General features: G+C 43.8%; 1 protein-coding gene across 5 annotated transcripts in view; it reads left to right on the top strand.

Moving 5' to 3' along the window:
* The window catches only part of SHROOM3 (shroom family member 3), a 600,371-nt gene that overhangs the window by 556,293 nt on the left and 26,057 nt on the right, over positions 1-18,021 (top strand). For 4 of the 5 annotated variants that reach the window (XM_029600527.1, XM_029600556.1, XM_029600565.1 and 1 more), the window contains 4 exons: positions 903-4,269; positions 9,552-9,631; positions 13,260-14,162; positions 16,296-16,802. In XM_029600527.1, the coding sequence (XP_029456387.1) occupies positions 903-4,269; positions 9,552-9,631; positions 13,260-14,162; positions 16,296-16,802 (4,857 nt within the window). The remainder of the gene's footprint in view (positions 1-902; positions 4,270-9,551; positions 9,632-13,259; positions 14,163-16,295; positions 16,803-18,021) is intronic. The other variant, XM_029600537.1, reaches the window with a different exon arrangement.

Below are 18,021 nucleotides of genomic sequence, written 5' to 3'. Positions count from 1 at the left end.
TGACTCTTTCTGTGCATTACTTCAAACTGGCCCTCTGTATTTATCCCTCGTACAGTAAGACTCTGAAGCCTGCAGGATCTGAACTCAGACCCTTAGCTCTCAGGTGTTGCATTTTGGCAGTCAGAAAAATCCCCGATTACAGTGCTGTACCAAACATTTTTTTGGCGGCAGTCATCTTACCAGTATTCACAGGTACTTTTTTTGTCTGACGTTTTTTTTTTTTTTTCACATGATATACCCCTGGAAAAAAAGTGTTTCTCTTGTAATAACATTTTTTATTTTTCTAACAAATGAGAGAATATCAGTAGGACCCCCCCTGGGGGGTACAGGGTGGAGGGGCGGGATCTGTTCTGTGAAAAGGTGATCGAGCTGTATGGCGACAATGCCTGTGAGGCTTCAAGGAGCGGCATCAGTATCGCTCTTTCTCTCCCCCCGCACCCCCCCCCCCCATCCTTTTTTTTTTTGTCTTCTCTGTTTAGTTTTCTCACAGCAAACAAAATGTCTCTGATGTAGCAAGTTTCCAGGAAGCTTGCCAGCTCAGCCTTCAACTCCATAAAAAGAAAAGAAATCAAATGCATACAGGCCAAATTCTTTACCCCAACAAAACTGTTTACAGTGGGGCTTAGTAATTTATTTATTTTTAATGTTTTTTAGATGAGTGTCTTAGGTAGGGTTTACAAATGATTATGATTCTCGCTTTCTTTCTCTCTACATTTTTATTTTTTTATAATTTTCTGTAGTTATTTGCACTACTGATGGTTGACAGCAGATGGGGAACAGACTAAAGTCCAAATATGGTTCTTCATGCAGTCCTAAACCTAAACATTGTTGCCAGTGAGTTCATTTGTAAGCTAATGCAAGCTCCCCTAACAAGGTGGTTATTCTTTCTTTTCTTGCTCTAGCTCCTCTACAAGTGATCTCTCTGGCTATGAGCATGGATATCTGAGGAGGAGCCCAGACCAGTACAGCTCCAGAGGTAGCATGGAAAGCCTGGACCATACTCCTGCTGGATATCACCCTTGCCACCTTTCTCCAGCAAAATCCACCAACAGCATTGACCAGCTTGCCCATCTTCACAACAAGAGGGATTCTGCTTATAGCTCCTTCTCCACCAACTCCAGCATTCCAGAGTACCCACCTCCCTCCTTCTGCAAAGAACGTTCCTACTCCCTTGAAAATATGCTCTCGAGAGGCAGCCCCCAGGAAGGCATGAAGCAGGCTGACATCAGGTACATCAAAACAGTCTACGATGCACAGCGAGGGGTCTCCGAAGAATACGAAATCAGCTCTACTTCTCTGCTTAAGAAGTGCAATGCCAAAATCCAGCTGGAAGGCCAGAGCTATTGTCGATTGTCGGGCTCCAGCAGGTGTGTTCCTGTTCCCACGTGGGGTCATCAAGGCAGAAGTTCTTCAGAGAGTGAAAGCCAGCAGAAGGAGCCTCCCATGCCCCCAGCTCGTAGTGACAGCTACGCCGCAATCGGACATCGTGACAAGCTTAACTCCTTTTCTAGCCTTGAACAAAACAGGTCTTGCCGACACCAGCCCAAGGGGGCCTGGCACCAGACAGTCGCTACCGGCGCCTCCAGCCAGGGGCAGGTGCTGAAATCCATGCTTGGTGACGGGCAACTGCATACAGTTCTGGAAAGGAGTCCTGAGAGCAGTCCCACAGCGCAGCCTAAGCGGAACTACTTCCAGGCACCGCAGCCAGGGCAACCCATGCTTCCGACGGGCGTCTATGCTGTGCCTGCCCCTGAGCCTCACTTTGCTCAGGCTCCGCTCCCTTTGGCAAACAATAATGGGGTGCTTTATCCGGCTCTGGCCAAAGAAAATGGGTATGTTCCTCCTGCTCCTCCTCCTGCCTCCTTAAAAAATGCGACAGCTTCCACCTCTCTTAACACTGAAGAGAATGGAAACCAAAGAACTGGAAATAGATCCGTCATCTTCCATAAGGCCAATCATGTTCAATCAACCGTAGAACAAAAGCAGGAAGCAGCGACCATGTATGCTCCATACAAGCTTCACTTTGCAACTGACCCGGATGTCAACATGAGCTCTTCAAGAAGGGAGGAAGGTAAAGCAGGTTCTTCTTCCAATACAATACATCACAACAGAGAAAGCACAAACAACATGCAGGATTTGGAGTGCACCTCTCAGGCCCCGAAGGCCCGTACGAGAACTGCTAGTGAAGGGCAGATACAGTCTCTCTCTGCAGAGCATTGGAAATGTGATGCTCAGGGGGACAGAGAGGCTCCTCTCTGGAGGGAAAGGGATTCTATGTCACAGATTCAGTGGAGCAACAGTAAAATCAAGCAAGGCGTGTCATCCTTACAGAACTACTCAGACACTAGCAGATGGCAAAACAGCCTGGAGACTAAAGATACTCAGCCAAGGGACATATATTCTAATGCTAAACTGTCTTTAAATAATAAAGCTGATGAAAACCGGAGAGGAAAGGTCTCAGATCACTGCGATGACTTGCACCAACAGAATTTCAGCCTACACGATGGTGAAGGTAGCACAATGCAGCTCCACAGTACACAGCCAAAACATGAGGAACTGCCTTCCTCTTCACAAACAAAGACTTATGATTTTGGTAGGCGTCGACTGAGCTCTAGCAGCACCCAAAGTATCCAAGATCTTAAGTATAATAAAACAGATTCCAATAGGCCTCGCTGTTCTGTCCTGGAGAAGATTAGCCAAATTGAGCAACGTGAGCAACATAGTCAAAGGTCCCAAAGCACAGGAGGACCCAGCTATAATTGCAATTCTGTGCATAACCGATTGGGTCAGCTATCCAGTGCCAGGAGTTCTTTGAATAGCATTGAGGACATAAGAAACAGGTTTAATTCCCTTGAGCAATCCCAACACCATGAACGAGTCAGGTCAGTGAGCACGTCGAATGCTGTAAAGGCTCCTATGAAACATTTCAGCAGGACAGATGATGTCAGTCCTGAGAATGCTCAATGTCATCCTGTGGAGACACAAGCAGCAGCAGTAGCAAAACACCAAATTAGTAGTGAGCAGTCCCATGGTTTATATCCACAGAATGATATGCAGAGAAGACCACCTAACCTCCAGTGGAGCAAAACCACATGTCACAGTACACATGATCTTGATCAAGAAACCCAATGGGCAGATGATGCCCAAGATAGGCCAGGTTCAACTGTGGACAATCTGTTCAACAAGGCCTACAGAAACAGCATCAAAGATGCTCAGTCCAAAGTTCTAAGAGCCACGTCATTCAGGCGCCCAGATCTGGACATCAATTCACCATTTTTTAACAAACCAAACAAGCGTATGCAGAGGCCTGCATCAGCCCATGTTGGTGGGAAGTCTACACTGGTATCTCCTCATGCCCCAAAAGAGAGGCACAATGTTACACCTACAGAGACAAGTATTAACATCCCAGATCACACCAACAAAGAGAGCCAAGCGACTTCACACCAAATAGCCCGTATAGGGGCCAGGAAGCGACTAACTGCTGAACAGAAAAAAAGGTCCTACTCTGAGCCAGACAAAATGAACGAAGTGGGTATGTCTGACAGTGAGGCTGCACCCCTTCCCTTGCAGAAGAAAGGAAACCGGTTCAACTTTCCAGAGAGCACAGTAGCAGACAGGCGCAGGATGTTTGAAAGTGAGGGCAAGGCTTGCTCTACCATTAATCTGTCCAAGCCAGAGCTCAAGCAGTTTCAGCAGAATGCACTCGCAGAATACATTGAACGCAAAACTGGGAGGCGGCCCTCTTCTCATGAGGCTGGACTCTTGAGGGAGCGTTCACAGAGTTCATACTTTCAAACCAGTGTGCTGGATAACCAGAGCATTTCTTCTGCATCCAGTATGAATTCCCTCCAGGACCAAAGTCTTCTATACCGGCAGCGAGAGCCTGGTGACAAGCCATTTAAAGTAGGCCGAGTCTCTTCCACCCTTCCTCCTGGGCTGACAGGTTTCTTTGATCCAGACATCTTTGAACAAAAAGTAGAGTATCAAGAGAGCAGAAGTAGGACCAGTTCATCTGCAAGTCAGCTGAGAACAGAGAAACGCTTAGATTACAGATCTAAAATGGAGTTTACGAAAGGCTGTCAGCCGGCTCATCCTGAACCACGTAGCCAGTCTCAGTATATTAAAATGAAGCAGACATTGGAGAAACACTCATCTAAGAGTTCAGGAAAATCCATGTCCGCCGAAGACTTGCTTGATAGGTCTGAAAACCAGACCGTCACTCTGCATGTGAGATCCAGATCATCCCCAACAGAGGACAAGAAAAAGCAGGTATGTACATATACTGATTACTCTACTTGCATTGCAATGTATTTAATTAATAAGATAATTATAATTATTACTGTTGCCACCACAATACTAAACGCTGCATAGTGCAAGGCAACCACATTGCCGTCTTGAGAACTGCAGTGCAGATATAGTCGGTATTAATACTGATAAACATAACAAGATAAACAACAAGGCTCCAGTATCTTTCCTGACAGATGCAATATCAGCTCTAACACTTCTTTTTACATTATTATTAGATGTGTATATTTTCAATGCAAAGAACAAAGGATGCTGTAGGAACATTTCTGGCACTCCATAATTTATAGTGAGCGGCTTTCTTGCATAATTTCTCATCCAGTAATAATGTGCATGCTTTTTGCATATACTTGACTTGATCCAAACGAGGTTTGCTCCCATTCTCTGCCTGTGAGAAGAATCCTCTAACCTGCCAATCCCCTATATGTTTTGCATATCCAGCAAAAAAGTGAACCGAGATTCTGCTGTTCAGTAAGAGATGTCCTATGCCTGGGTTTTCCCAACTTGATCTGGTCACCCCACAGCCAGTCCACTGTGAATAGGAGGCCTCCAATGTACACATATTCATTATCGAGATCCTGAAAACCCGACTCGCCGTGGGGTCGCCAGGACAGGTTTGGGAAGCTCTGTTTTACACGTGCAGTATGTGAGAACTGTCTGCTGCTCATGGGACCCCTCTGTTAAAATTATTAAAAACATACATCTGGGATCTGATTCACTAACCCTTTTTTTTCCCTCCGTAGGCACAGAATTGTGAATCAGGTCCTTAGCTTTTCCATCTGAAATTAAAAAACCAAAGGACATTTCTGCTGATTAGTTAAGATATATTTCCAATGGACTGTGGCATGATTGTGTTAAAAAAAAAAAGGAGCGTGTGTAGTGTAGTTTGCGATGTTGGTGAATAGCACTTACCCCAATGCTGCTACTTCTTCCTCTGCCAGCTTCCCTCTGAAGTCGGCACCGCATTGGGTCCTGTAGTGTGAATCATCCCAGGATGGAGGAGGGAAGGAAAGGTGACTATGCCAGGGAGTGGCGAGGGAAGGAAGGTGATTATGCTGGGGATGGGGGAGGGAAGGGAAGGTGACTATGCCAGGGAGTGGCGAGGGAAGGAAGGTGATTATGCTGGGGATGGGGGAGGGAAGGGAAGGTGACTATGCCAGGGAGTGGAGCAGAGCCATAGCAGGCCTATAACAAATATGGCCATGGTGATTGGCACCACTACCAGAAGGGCGCCAGGGCACGGGCCCGCTGAATGCTGTTTTTATCCATAGCAGGGGCCTATGATGCAGGAGATGTGCTTCCCTTTGCCACACCTAACCCCAGCCCGCACCTACGACTCAGTTTGGCCGAGCACCTCTTCCTTCCTTGGTGGAGGGGGGTGGGGGGAGGGAATAAGGGAAGAATGGGGACTTTGGAATCAGGGACAAAGGGCAGGTTAAAAATGGGGATTGGGGGAGCCGAGACTCAGGAATTGGATGGGAGAAATAGAGTGGGAATGGGGGACCAAGCAGGGACTCGGAAAGTGAGCCGTGATGTGGAGTAGACAGCAGGGACTTGGCAGTAGGGTGGGTATTAGATTAGGGTGGGAGATGGGGTAATGGAAGAGGGCTGAAGGGTGGGGAGGGGCTGAGAAGGTTATGGGGGAGAGAAAAAAAGGGAAGGTGCTTATGCTATGGGGTGGGGAGGGACTATGCCAAGGAGTGTGGGGAAGGGAAGGTGATGGTGTGCATTTACTGAATAACTTACTGTGAGGGTCACCACACACCATTGCGGTTCCTTGTCCTTATTTTGTTTTGTTTGCATTTGGGACATATTATAAACCAGAACCAATCCCCAGACACCGGAAAACGTGTTTTCAAAAATAGCCTCAAGGAAATTTAAGGATATTTACATTGCACATCGTGCCAGTGCCATGCCAAAGGGCCACGAGAAAGGGAGGGAGTGGGAAGAAAAGCAAAAAGTGCAGTATGCTTAATGATCCTTCATTTTTTAAGCTTTTTAGGTGAACGTAAGTAGCTTGGTGTGTCGGAGGAGGAATTTGTTTAGAACTAGTAGGAAATTGATGGTAGCATAAAAGAACAGTTTATCTGTTTTAAGCCCAGATTCCTTTGTTTAAGTTGTTTCAGCCCAATCTGCCTTGCCCTTCACTCTCTGAATCAAGACAGTATTCAGCAGCAATAAAAGCACGGACAAAAATCTCAAGCCCTCCTGTCGTGTCGGAGCTTGACCGACACTTGGGAAAGAACACTGATGCTTTGTGACGGAAAATCAGGCTGTGATCCGGCTGAGGCAGGGAACGATGGTGTCGTGGGGGAGATCCTTAGCTCAGTCTGGATTACAGAATTTCGATTTCCAGGATTAGTGGAAAGAGAGTGCACTTTAAGCAGGGCCAGCGGAAGCTTTAGGTGGGGCAGGTAGTGGCCTAGGTTGCCGGAAGTGGGCAGGGGGCGGCAGAGAAGCCTGTAAGGGCGGCAGATTTGAAAGGACGGATGAGATGAGCAGTGGCGCGGGTGAGTTACGGAGCTGGAAGGCTTTTTCCATTTCTGGATAGGTGTTTCACTGAGGAGCTAGGGTCATTTGTCATGTGGAGAGAGAGAGAGAGAAAGAGATCAGGTGATGACCTCCCCGCCTAGGGTGTCCTCGCCCTTCCACAGGCACCAACTTTAAGTGAAGCGGTCTCCAGATGAATAATGAGAACTTGCCTATTGGAAGGTGTCTCATCTTGCCCACACCCCTGGGAGCAGGAAGGCTCTTTTGTGAACTGTAAGCATATTTTGTTGATTTGATAGACTGTGTCCCAGTAGAGTAGAGTAATAGGGGGATGTCAGTTTGGGGCCTCTGCAGTGATGAGTCTCAATAATTATTTATTTACAGGATCTGACTTGCACACTGCAGGGATGTGGGCTATGCAACTGGGAATCCAGTTACAAACACATAGGGGGGGGGGGGGGGTCCATCGTCAGAGGCAGTTCGCCAACTTTTGAATATTTTGGGCACATCTGGCTAAAATTTAGCCAGCTATCTCATTATCCAGCCAAAATTTAGCTGGATAATGGGGCAGTCCATGGAATCTCTGGAAGGAGTCCAATCATGCCAAAGAGCTGTCATAAAGTTAGCCAGCTATCTTTAAGACAGCCAGCTACATTCAATAGTGTAGCTGCATTACTAAATGTCCCTTTAGCTGGCTAACTTTGCAATCCAGCCAGTGACTACATATTCCCCCCTTACTATTTGGGGTAAGGCATAATCCATGCCATACATCCCGTCCAGGTCTGGTTACACAGTTAATCTTCCTTCTTCGCAGCAGGACAGCATGCACTTGGACAATACTTCAGATGCTCAGTGCTAGGTACGACATGAGGCACTTTAACGTCACTTAACATCTGGAACACAGGCTTATTAGGACTCACAGGTCTTTTTGCAAGGTCTGCAACAGCTTTGGCCCCTGAGCTGTCAGATTGCTGGGAACAATGGGCACTTCTCTGAATTCATTCTTAAAGCTCCAGGTCTGATCAGGCTGCCCAGGGACAGGGATGCTAGAGTAACAAGCAGAAAAAAAAGGAGACAAAACACAAAATTGCCATAGAAAGATTAGCAGATATTAAACGTATCCTGCTGTCTTTTAGATGGATAACTCATGGACGGGAAATGGAGGGGGATCAGGGAGGAGTTGAGTTCGCCGGACAAGTTAATCAGCTAACTCGATTTTCGGCCAACTGTGGTCGGGCCCTAGGGCTGTCCTAGTTAGCCAGTTTAATGTATCCAGCTAACTTTAAGATAGCTGGGTATATTCAGCGGCGCAGTTGCACCGCTGAACGTATAGCACTAGTTAGCCGGTAAAGTTTATCCTGCTGACAAGCACAGCCATGCAGTGGCTGAATATGGACCTCTCTGTCGTTTTTCAGATTGCCAGCAAAAGATTAAGGAATGTGTTTCTTACACCACTTCCTTGGATCTTTGGTGCTGGGCTTGTCCTTGGACCAGACGTTGATGTTTAGCCTGAAGTAGTTTCAGTTTAGGTGCGATACATGCATTACTTAAGCAAACATCATTTTAAGCAATATCTGCACTCATAGCAGGTACCTCAGTGTTTTGGGGAGGGGACGGCAATTTTGAGCCAACCATGCACATCTACTTTGTAGTTAGGAAGTTTCCCTCGAAAAATTAACCAGTGCAAAGAAAGTACCCTCGGAGGCCCTGGGTAATTTACAGAAGCTGTTTGTGCAGGCGACCTGCGGGGGGGGGGGGAGGGGTGAATTAGAAAGTGTATTTTTGAAATCAAATGGCATATATGTTGTTTTCCTCCTCCTCTGACCCGAACGCAGCCCCTCCTCCCCAGGAGCACCTCTCCACAATCCGGCCAAAAACACGCCTGCTGTGGAAGACCGCGTGTAAGTTCAGTTGGGCAGAGGGGGGCAAAATTTTCCGACAGGGCAATCTGCCTAGGTAAATGGCTTTGCAGATTGACCTCGGTTTGACTGCCGATCCCGACAGCGCTGTACAAACTGGAGATCAGTGTCCTCGGGGGGGTTCCCCAGTCGGGGTGGGGTTTTCAGAATATCTGCAATGAATGTGCGTGAGATGTACTCAGTTCTATGCAGTTCCCTGTACGTACCAGGATCAGTCCAGACGGTGGGTTATGTCCCCCGTCCACCATGGTACTACAGGAACGAAAATTAGCAGGTAAGGAATAATTTTCTTATATGCCTCATGCATATTCAATGCATGAGGCATAATGTGAAGTCGCTCCAGTTAAGGGTTACCTGAGGGGACTGGTTTGGGAGCCACTGCTGTAGACAAAAGAGCCTCAGTGGTATTTATTTCTGTTTGAAATTGTTTTGAAAGTTTCAAGCCTGATTAATGGATGCAGAAAGGTGTTGACTTACTCCTTTTGTTATGGGTCCAGTATATGCACACACATATGTTATTTATATATTTAAAACATTTATGTCCCGCCTATCCGCAGTCCTAGGAAGATTATATTAACACGCACAATCTAAAAAGAGACAAAATAAAACTAAAATAATTACAAAATAATATTAATACACACACACATCACTGCCATTCAAATAAATCATAAAAAGCGGGCACTATTTATTTAAAACATTCTTCTGTGTAAATCCAATTTAATGAAATACCTTTGTGCAGTAGGCCAGGTGCTTTCGTGACCCTTTGATAAGAAATGTCAATAGTTTTCTGTTGCCTTCAATAGCAACTCATCTGTTTTGGTTTTTTTTCTTGCTTTTCAGGCCTTGTTAATGGGAAGAGATATTAACGAGTTTGGCAATATAGCAAGGGATCCTTTCAGCTTTGATGGCACAGGTGCCAGGTGGGTTTTTTATTTGCTTCTATCTTTTTTAAAATAGCAGCTGCACAGGTATGAAATGTCTTGGGTGTTTCTGCTATATTATTGCATCTCACGGTGACCCAGAATCTTGAAGTAATATGTAACCAAGGAGAACACCTTTAACTAATGTGTCCTAGGGCTTAACTATAGTTAGATTTTGCCCACATCTGCAATATACTCGCATTCTTAGATCAAATCAGGGGCACGTCTGTGTCCTTGGAAAATCAAATCAGTTTACATAGTGATAATCATCAAAATGAGATTTCAAATCAATTGAAAATACATTTTTCTCATGAGCAAAAGATACACTATTAACACCATTAGAAGAGGTCACTATAATTTTAATATTTTTCCTCAACTTGTCATTAGCTTTTGAACAATGGTTTAGAATAAGTATGCTAATCTTTGTGGCTTTTGGTTTGAAGTAAAGGCGTAGCCTAGTGATTAGAGGAGCAAGCTAGCAGCCAGGGAAGTAAAGGATCAAATCCTGCTGGCACCTCCTTGTGACCTTGGTCAAGTTGTTTTGCCCTCCATTGTCTCGGACACAAACTTAAAGGCGTATGTACTACTAACTAGTAGCATTTATAACAGGTTAGCAGCCATTTTGCAGAATTTTGCTATGGATGCAAATGAGCTCGAATGCATCCATAGCAAAGTTTTGTGTGAAATGTTCCATGCATTTCCATGGTCGGGATCTTTGCATGTTTCCAGGTGTGGCGATACATGAAACAATTTTTTCAGGCTGACAGCCCCTGATAGTGCGCCATGTTCTAAAGGGGATGCACTGTTTTAAATGGCCAAATGACCCATTTGCCCCCTCTCTGCCACGCCAGTAGTAAAAACTCCATCAGGGTGCTAGTGGCCTGCCCTCCTCCCAAGCCCTTAGCAGAACAAAAAGGTTTCAATGCCATGGGGTTTATTAAACCCCACCCCTTGCTTCTCCCAAAATAGTTATCATCCTAGCCCCCCCCCCCAATCTTACCTGATAGTGGGGGGGGGGTGTGTGTGTGTGAGGAATTTTCGGGGTGCAGGAGTGATGCCCATTTGCTCCTGCCCTATCTGCCCCATTTTCCAAAATGGCGCCCGCTGACCAGCTAATCTCATGCAGACTAACTATGCAGACTAACTATTTTGAGGGGGACATAGGGTGGAGTTTTGGGGACAAGGTTTAATAAGCCCTGTGGCTTTGAAACTTTTTTTTCCCACCTAAGAGGTTAGGGATGGGTGGCCATTTGTACCACCATGGGTTGTTTTTTTTTACTACTGAGAGAGGGCAGACAGGCCGCATGACTCTTTTAAAGTCGTACAGCCCCTTTAAATCCATGCACTAGTTCATGTAATGCAGGCTAGATGCAGAAAAAACCTGCACTTCTTTGAGGGGTAGGTTTTTTTGGTTTGATTTTGTTTTTGTGAATACGGGCCTGCAAAATCTTTTTCACCACCTGTTTTACCAAATTCCCCACCAGTAAGCTGCTTTGCATGATTTTGCATCGCAGCAGCTCATGACTGCAGAATTTGAATACATTTTTGCACGGAGTAGACTACATGTGAAAGTTTACTATTGGGAAGATTACTCGCAAAATTTTTAACAAAAGGGGTTTTCAAGAAAGACTTCACACAAAACATCCACATTTTAATGTTTTGTGCATTTGTGGATGTTTGGGACTACTTTTCATGCAAAAATCTCCTTTGCAAAAATAATTTTGCACTTTAGTACATCACCCTCTTAGATTGTAAGCCCCTAAGGGAGGGGGAAATACATTCAGATACAGTAGGTAATTTACCTTGTGCTACCAATGAAAAGGCCAAAGCTAAATCTTAAAAAAAAATAGAAACCCATCCCCTGTGATCCAAGTTTAATACTCGAGGTGTATGGGCTTCCTCTCAACCAATAGAAAGAAGGAAAAACTAGCAGGAACTGTATTAATAATGAATTTACCTGGCCTGGTCAGTTATGCTGTTTGATTTTCAGCTCATTAAAGAATTCTTTACAGAAATATGCACAATAGACAAACTCCGTTAATCGCATACCCTACCCTTGAGAAATATGTTTTTTTTCATTTGAGGTTACATGTATTTATGAATTAACATTCATTATGGGTTTTTTTATGTAACAGACATAACTACCTAATAGCCTGAATGGTCTGAATGCCTTTACTTTATAAATGCTATTACAGTATTGTGGCTAGTGTTCTCTTTCTGGCCAAATTTGATACCAGGTGGGCTTGGCTCTTGATCCTGCTCTTCTGAGGCAATTAAACTGTGGTGGAAAACTGGATGTAACTTAATATACTGTAGATTTACATATTATTACATATTTACTGACGCTATAAATTACATATTTATAATGTTACTGTGTTATAATGTTATTTATCTATTTTCTCCTTACCCAGTTTTACCCTATTAGTTTGCCTTGTTTTCCGTTTTATGTACTGCACAGTTTCCATTTTATGTTTTGCTTCTACACCTGTTACATGTAAACCGATGTGATGACCTTCGAACACCGGTATAAGAAAGCCATAAATAAATAATAATAAATAATTCTTTGAGTTCATCAACGCATTTAGTCCTGTGACTAGGAGATTATGTGGGAAAAAACCCCACACAGAAATAATCTGAGGTAGCCAGGACAGACTGAGTGGACCAAATGGTCTTTATCTTCCTACATCTTCTATGTCAAGGTTTGTCTATTTACAGATCAGACACTTGATAACATAAATACAATAAAGAGTATTAAATGGCTTGGCTGCTAACATTCATTGCAAAAATATTGTAGTCATACACTTGTGATATAGAAATCCAGGGGGAAGTAAAGGATGGGGAATGAGATACTGATGTTCACCAAACAGGAGAGCCCTTGGGGTGGTCATGTTTGAAGATCTCAAGGTTTCAAAACACTGCAACAAGGCAGGGGCCAAGCCAGAGCCAAATAAGTGCTGGAGGGCATAGGGAGAGATATTACCAGTACAATAAAGGAGGCAGTCGTGCTCCTACACAAATCATTGGTAAGTCCTCATTTGGAATACTGTTGTCCGGTTTTGGATGCTATAACTCCAGAGGCGCACACAGCAGAGGCAGAGTCCAGAGAAGTTGAGCAGTCTGCACTAAAAGCCCTGTGAAAAAAAATTAAGGACCTAAATTCCCATGATTACAAAGGATATGATACAGGTATTCAGATAACTCAAAGCCATAAATAAGTACATAAGAAGTAAGCATTTTTAAATAGAAAGGAAGTTCTAGACTAGAGATAAGCAATTCCACAATGAAAATGCATGAGATATATTTGCATACAATGGAGGCAATGCATACCAGTCTATCTCATTCATATTCATTGTGGGTATCATGAAGACCAAACCTGTTTGTGGCACTCCAGGACCAGAGCTGCCTACCCCTGTTCTAGGCTTAAAGGCATTAGACTGAGGGATAAAAGAAAGAAATATGTCCTCACAGAAAGGGTAGTGGAAGTATGGAGATTGGGTATGCTATATGGGCTATATCACATTCTAGGGTTCTATGAAGATTGCTTAGGTGGAAGTTTTTCTGGTAAGAATAAAAAATTATTGATCTCTTTTCATTAGAACATTATGGTTTCATTAATTGTTTATTTTAGGTCATTTAACAAGAGTCACATAGAGAAGGCAATGTCCCTGTTTCATCAAGATCCCTATTATAACCATCACAGCAGTGAAGGTGAGAAGAAAACAACAACAGGCAACGCGTTCACTCTGAATGACAGTCAACGGGCTCCGCATACGCAGAGACAGGGCAGAAACCTCAGCCACAGCAAAGTAACCGAGCTGAGTAACCAGCCTATAGAAGTGATGGAGAACCCCAGCACCTGTGGTCCTGGCACTTCTGAACCGGCCCTTCCTGCTTCTACCATTCATTATTCCATCTCTCAGCCCTCAAAGCTTACAGCTTCAGGAGAGCGCCCTAGACCACCTGTCAAAAAGGATGCCGTTTGCAATGAAGATATGAAAGCAAAGGCAGTGGATCGGGAGTACCATGAGAGAGGTTCTCTTGAAGACATAGCTGAAGGAGGGCAGAAGAAGTCCACCCCACCTCAAAGACCTCCTCCACCAAAGCTAAAGTGGACTCAGTCAGCCAGTGAAGATAGTGTCTCAAAGAGCTCTGCAAGGTCTCAGATATCTGGGCTGAAGCTTTTCCCACAATGGCAGAGCCTGGGAGCTCAAAGCAGCAGTTCTTCTGAACCAGATACTCCTCAAAGGAAGATCTCCCTCCGGATATCGGAGTCATGCATCCAGATAACGCCTCCATTGGTTAACCAAGAAGATGACGATGACGAGGTGTTTGTTAAAGAACCAGAGCCCGCTGCTACAGAGGCTAATTTAGAATTGCCATTCCCTCCTCCACCTCTCCTCCTTTCAGCGGAAGGCAATGCTTTTCCAAACCGCACAGACGAATTTCCAAAACCTCCCCCAACTCTGTTAGAGAGAGCAGAGAAAGTGGTTGAAAACCTATCTGCAGGACTTGAACCGGAGGCCAAAATAAGGTAAGATAATTCTGAAAAAACTGGAAGTAAAAATTGTAACTGTAAATTCTTTCTATGGACTTTGCCTCTATAGACAGGATAAGAGTCCCCTGAGCAAAGTAGCTCATGGCGACTTCTATGAACACCAACATTTTGAGTAGTTTTTGGGTATCATCAAGCAATAAGTCTCTGGAAGACTACTGAATTGGTTGTTTTATGCCCTTTTGATTGAAATATTGGAACCATAAAGTAGTTGGGGTGTTTTATTATATTTTTCACAAATATACAGGTCAATAATGTGTTAGGCTTGCTGTCAGTTTGGAAATGATCCAGATGGGTTTTCATTCAAAGGGGCATGGTGTGCCAGTTTTTTAGGCCTCTGCACATTTCTTTTGAGTATTTGATGAGTTTGTAATTTTCTCTAACTTGCTTGCAATAAAATAAACCATGCCATTTTGACTAAAAAGTACTCAGTTGCACTTTTGGAAATAGAAGATACACTGCCCCATACTGAGAAAGAAAAGGGGTAAATAATTTTTGTTATAATTTTCTCATTGTAAGTATGATTATATTAATGCTTGCATATCTTTTTATTTTGTTCTTAAAATTATACTTGCTGCAATTTTATGCTTTTAATACAGATGTTTTTTCTGTCTAGGGACAATGATAGAACCTATTAAAGAGATGTAAATATCGGGGCCAATATCTGGCTAGCTAGCATCCAGCTACTTCACAGTTAACTTTAGGACAGGTCAGCGGCATGACTAGAGTTAGCTGCAAGGGTTGTGTGGCTAACTCTCCTCCTTCTTTGACTTTTGCTGCTAAATTCTAGTCGCATACAGTGTCATATCACTGTTTTGCCATTTAGATGGATATCTTTTCAGTTATCCATTTAAATGGCTTTTGAATCTCAGCCTCATCTCATTTCAGTGCACTTCAGCTAGAACAAAACACAGCTGCCCCCTGCAAAGTGTTCCGTATTTTGCATGACTCTGAAATATCATTCTGACCATGGAAGCCTTCCGCAATGGAGCCAAAACAACTTCCCTGCTTAGTAATTACGATGGCAGTTTGCAAAAGCCATTTCCCCATGTAAATGACTGCATACATAGGTCACAGGATTATTTGAACATTGCCCACCCTGTATGCGGATAAAAGTCCACATGGAGTTCCACAACACATATCGTTTTACTGGTGTTTTCATGGAGCCGGGCCCAGGGGGACAGGTTTAGACTGGGGGAGGCAATAACATGCGTGGTTTTGCGTTGCCAAATCTCCGCAGGGTGATTGTACCAGAAAAAGTACCTGCAAAAAAATGCAGGCACAGATCTCCCGAGCCCTTCTTTCTCAAACAGTTTCCAAAGGGAAAGTGCGTGCGGCCATTCCCTTTGAGAACGGGTGCAAAATCCATGAGTACAAGTAACTGCACGCCTTGCACCTGCCTCCACACTTGTGAAAATTGCACCTTAGAAGACTCGGAGGCAGATCTGCAAGAGTTCTAATCTATTAATGACCCCCCCTAATTATACAAAGCAACCTTTTCAGGGTGAAAGTGTGACTTACTTACTCTGACAGCTGGGATTCTCCTTGTGATGTATTTATTTTCTTTATTTTTGGATAAAGTGGTATCTATCTAGAGGATGTTTGGAGGCCTTGTGTCGAGCTGGCTAGGTCCTTATCCCTACATAGCTATTTGCTCTGAGTACTGCCAGATTTGATGTATCATGGTAAACGATGTGATAACATTCCGATAACTGGCACCCTCCAAGGGACATTGCCTGTGTGGGGAAGAAATAGTATTTCTTTGACGCATTTTTGTTTTAGTAATTAAATAACTGTTGATATCTTTTGCCAGTGAGAAAGGTGGTGGTTTTATTCTGTTTTATTAATAATTCATTGTGCATGTATAACTAATGCTTCCATATGTCTCTCCTCGTTGATCCATGTTATGGTTCAACTTGAATGGAAAGCTTGAAGAAAAATAATCCAAGTTTGCTAACTGTTCCCTTCCTTCTTGCCCTAAACCCTGTCTTTCACACCCATGTGTATGCTCTTCTGCTCTGACATTGACTTTGATTCCCATTTCATTATTTAGATGCTACTGATTTATAATCACCCCCCTCCATTTTTATTATTTTAATTTTATTCCAACAGTAGATTCTCCCAGGGGATTAGTACCAAGGAAGAGAAACCACACTTATGCACAACTGCCAGAGAAAACAGCTGGGCCAAGTCCTTCAACCCAGAAACACCGCTGAGGAATACGGGATCAGGTCAGTTCCAACAACAGTCAAAGAGCATTCCAGAGGAACCCCAGAACTGCCCTGACCTGCATCGGACTCAGTTTGAGAGCACTTTGAAGGAGCCAGCTACAGCTCGAGATTTAGAAACGGCCAGCCTTGGCTCTGAAGGCCATAGCAGCACCTATGTTAAGATGAAGAAAACTGCTCTGGAGGACACGAAGTCACGAGACCTGGCAAAGGAGATTATTAGCGAGGACAAATCTCTGAGCGATATCCTAGATCCAGACTCCAAAATGAAAACAACCATGGACTTAATGGAAGGACTGTTTCCCCAGGACACCAGTGCACTGAAAGAAAGTAACATGAGAAGGAAGAAAATGCAAATGTTAACTAATCGAGCAGCCCCGGACAAGAACAAGTAAGCACCACTATGGGTTTTGTTTTTTTTTATTTGCATTCATTCTGTTTTCTTTTGAGGTGGGATCTGAACCTTGATTTTCTTTTTCCATCTGATCTCTTGTTACCTGGTTCTCAGTTTTAGTCCAGTCCATTTCAGACACCACCCTGCATTATGTTTCATCAGAAGAATTTCTATGACGTGTCTTTATTGGATGTCAAATAGAAGAAGGTAGCGGAGTGAAATTAGTTATCAGACGTGTGCTAACGACCATCACCGGCCCAGGAAAAATATTCAGTATAATAAACTTTCTCAGATCTGAATCTGTAACCTTTTCCACAAACACTCCTTTCTCTGCATTTTACACAAACTTCTCCATGAGTATTAAGAAAGTGACTGGATCATTAATAACTTGGGCAAATAACCAATATGTATTCATCATGCATTCCTCCCATAAGCATATATCTCTGACCACAAATCAAAACATGAATTTAGAAGGGATATTATAAATAGAAGCCATAGCGTAGGTACAAAAAAATGACTCATTCCTTTTGTGTAGGCAGAGCAAGTGAATCCTCCTTGAAGTTACACATTTTTTTTTTACATAATTTTCTCTGCTTACATGTGTGCATTACGACATTTCTTTCTTCCCTTTATCTGCTTTACCTTCTCCTGTAATCATTCAGGTTTACAAACTCCTCGACAAGCCATGCTCACCAGCATGCAAGCTGAGAATGTGGACTTCTTCACCTGCTTGATGTTGTCTCCGACATAACCTGCTTCTTTAAATAATGCTATGCTCCTTCCTTTTTTATCTGTTCTTTTACTAAATTTCTGGTTCATGCCGTTGTCCTATCGAGACTTCACTTCTCAAATTCCTTGCTTGCCAGGCCTCATTCTTTCTTGTTCTTTCTCCGACTCCTTCAGCATGGTCAACCCCTGACCCTCAGCCTGCCACACTACTCGCATCCACCGTCCTGCACATTTTACTGTACGAGCCGCTTATGACAAGCTTGTGCTAAATTCATAGTAACATAGTAATGATGGCAGAAAAAGAGCAAATGGCCCAGCCACTCTGCCCAGCAAAGTTTATTACTTTGCTGGGCAGAGTGGCTGGGCCACTTGAGGGATAACCTGCCGCTTTGTGCAGGTTATCTCCCAAGCCTTATGTTAAGTTAGTAATATTAACAATCAAAACCAAGCAACTATCAAACCCATAACAAAATTACTGTTAGCAACA

This window comes from Rhinatrema bivittatum, chromosome 1 (assembly GCF_901001135.1).
Source record: "Rhinatrema bivittatum chromosome 1, aRhiBiv1.1, whole genome shotgun sequence".
NCBI lineage: Eukaryota > Metazoa > Chordata > Amphibia > Gymnophiona > Rhinatrematidae > Rhinatrema > Rhinatrema bivittatum.
This window is presented reverse-complemented; position numbering and strand designations above follow the sequence as displayed.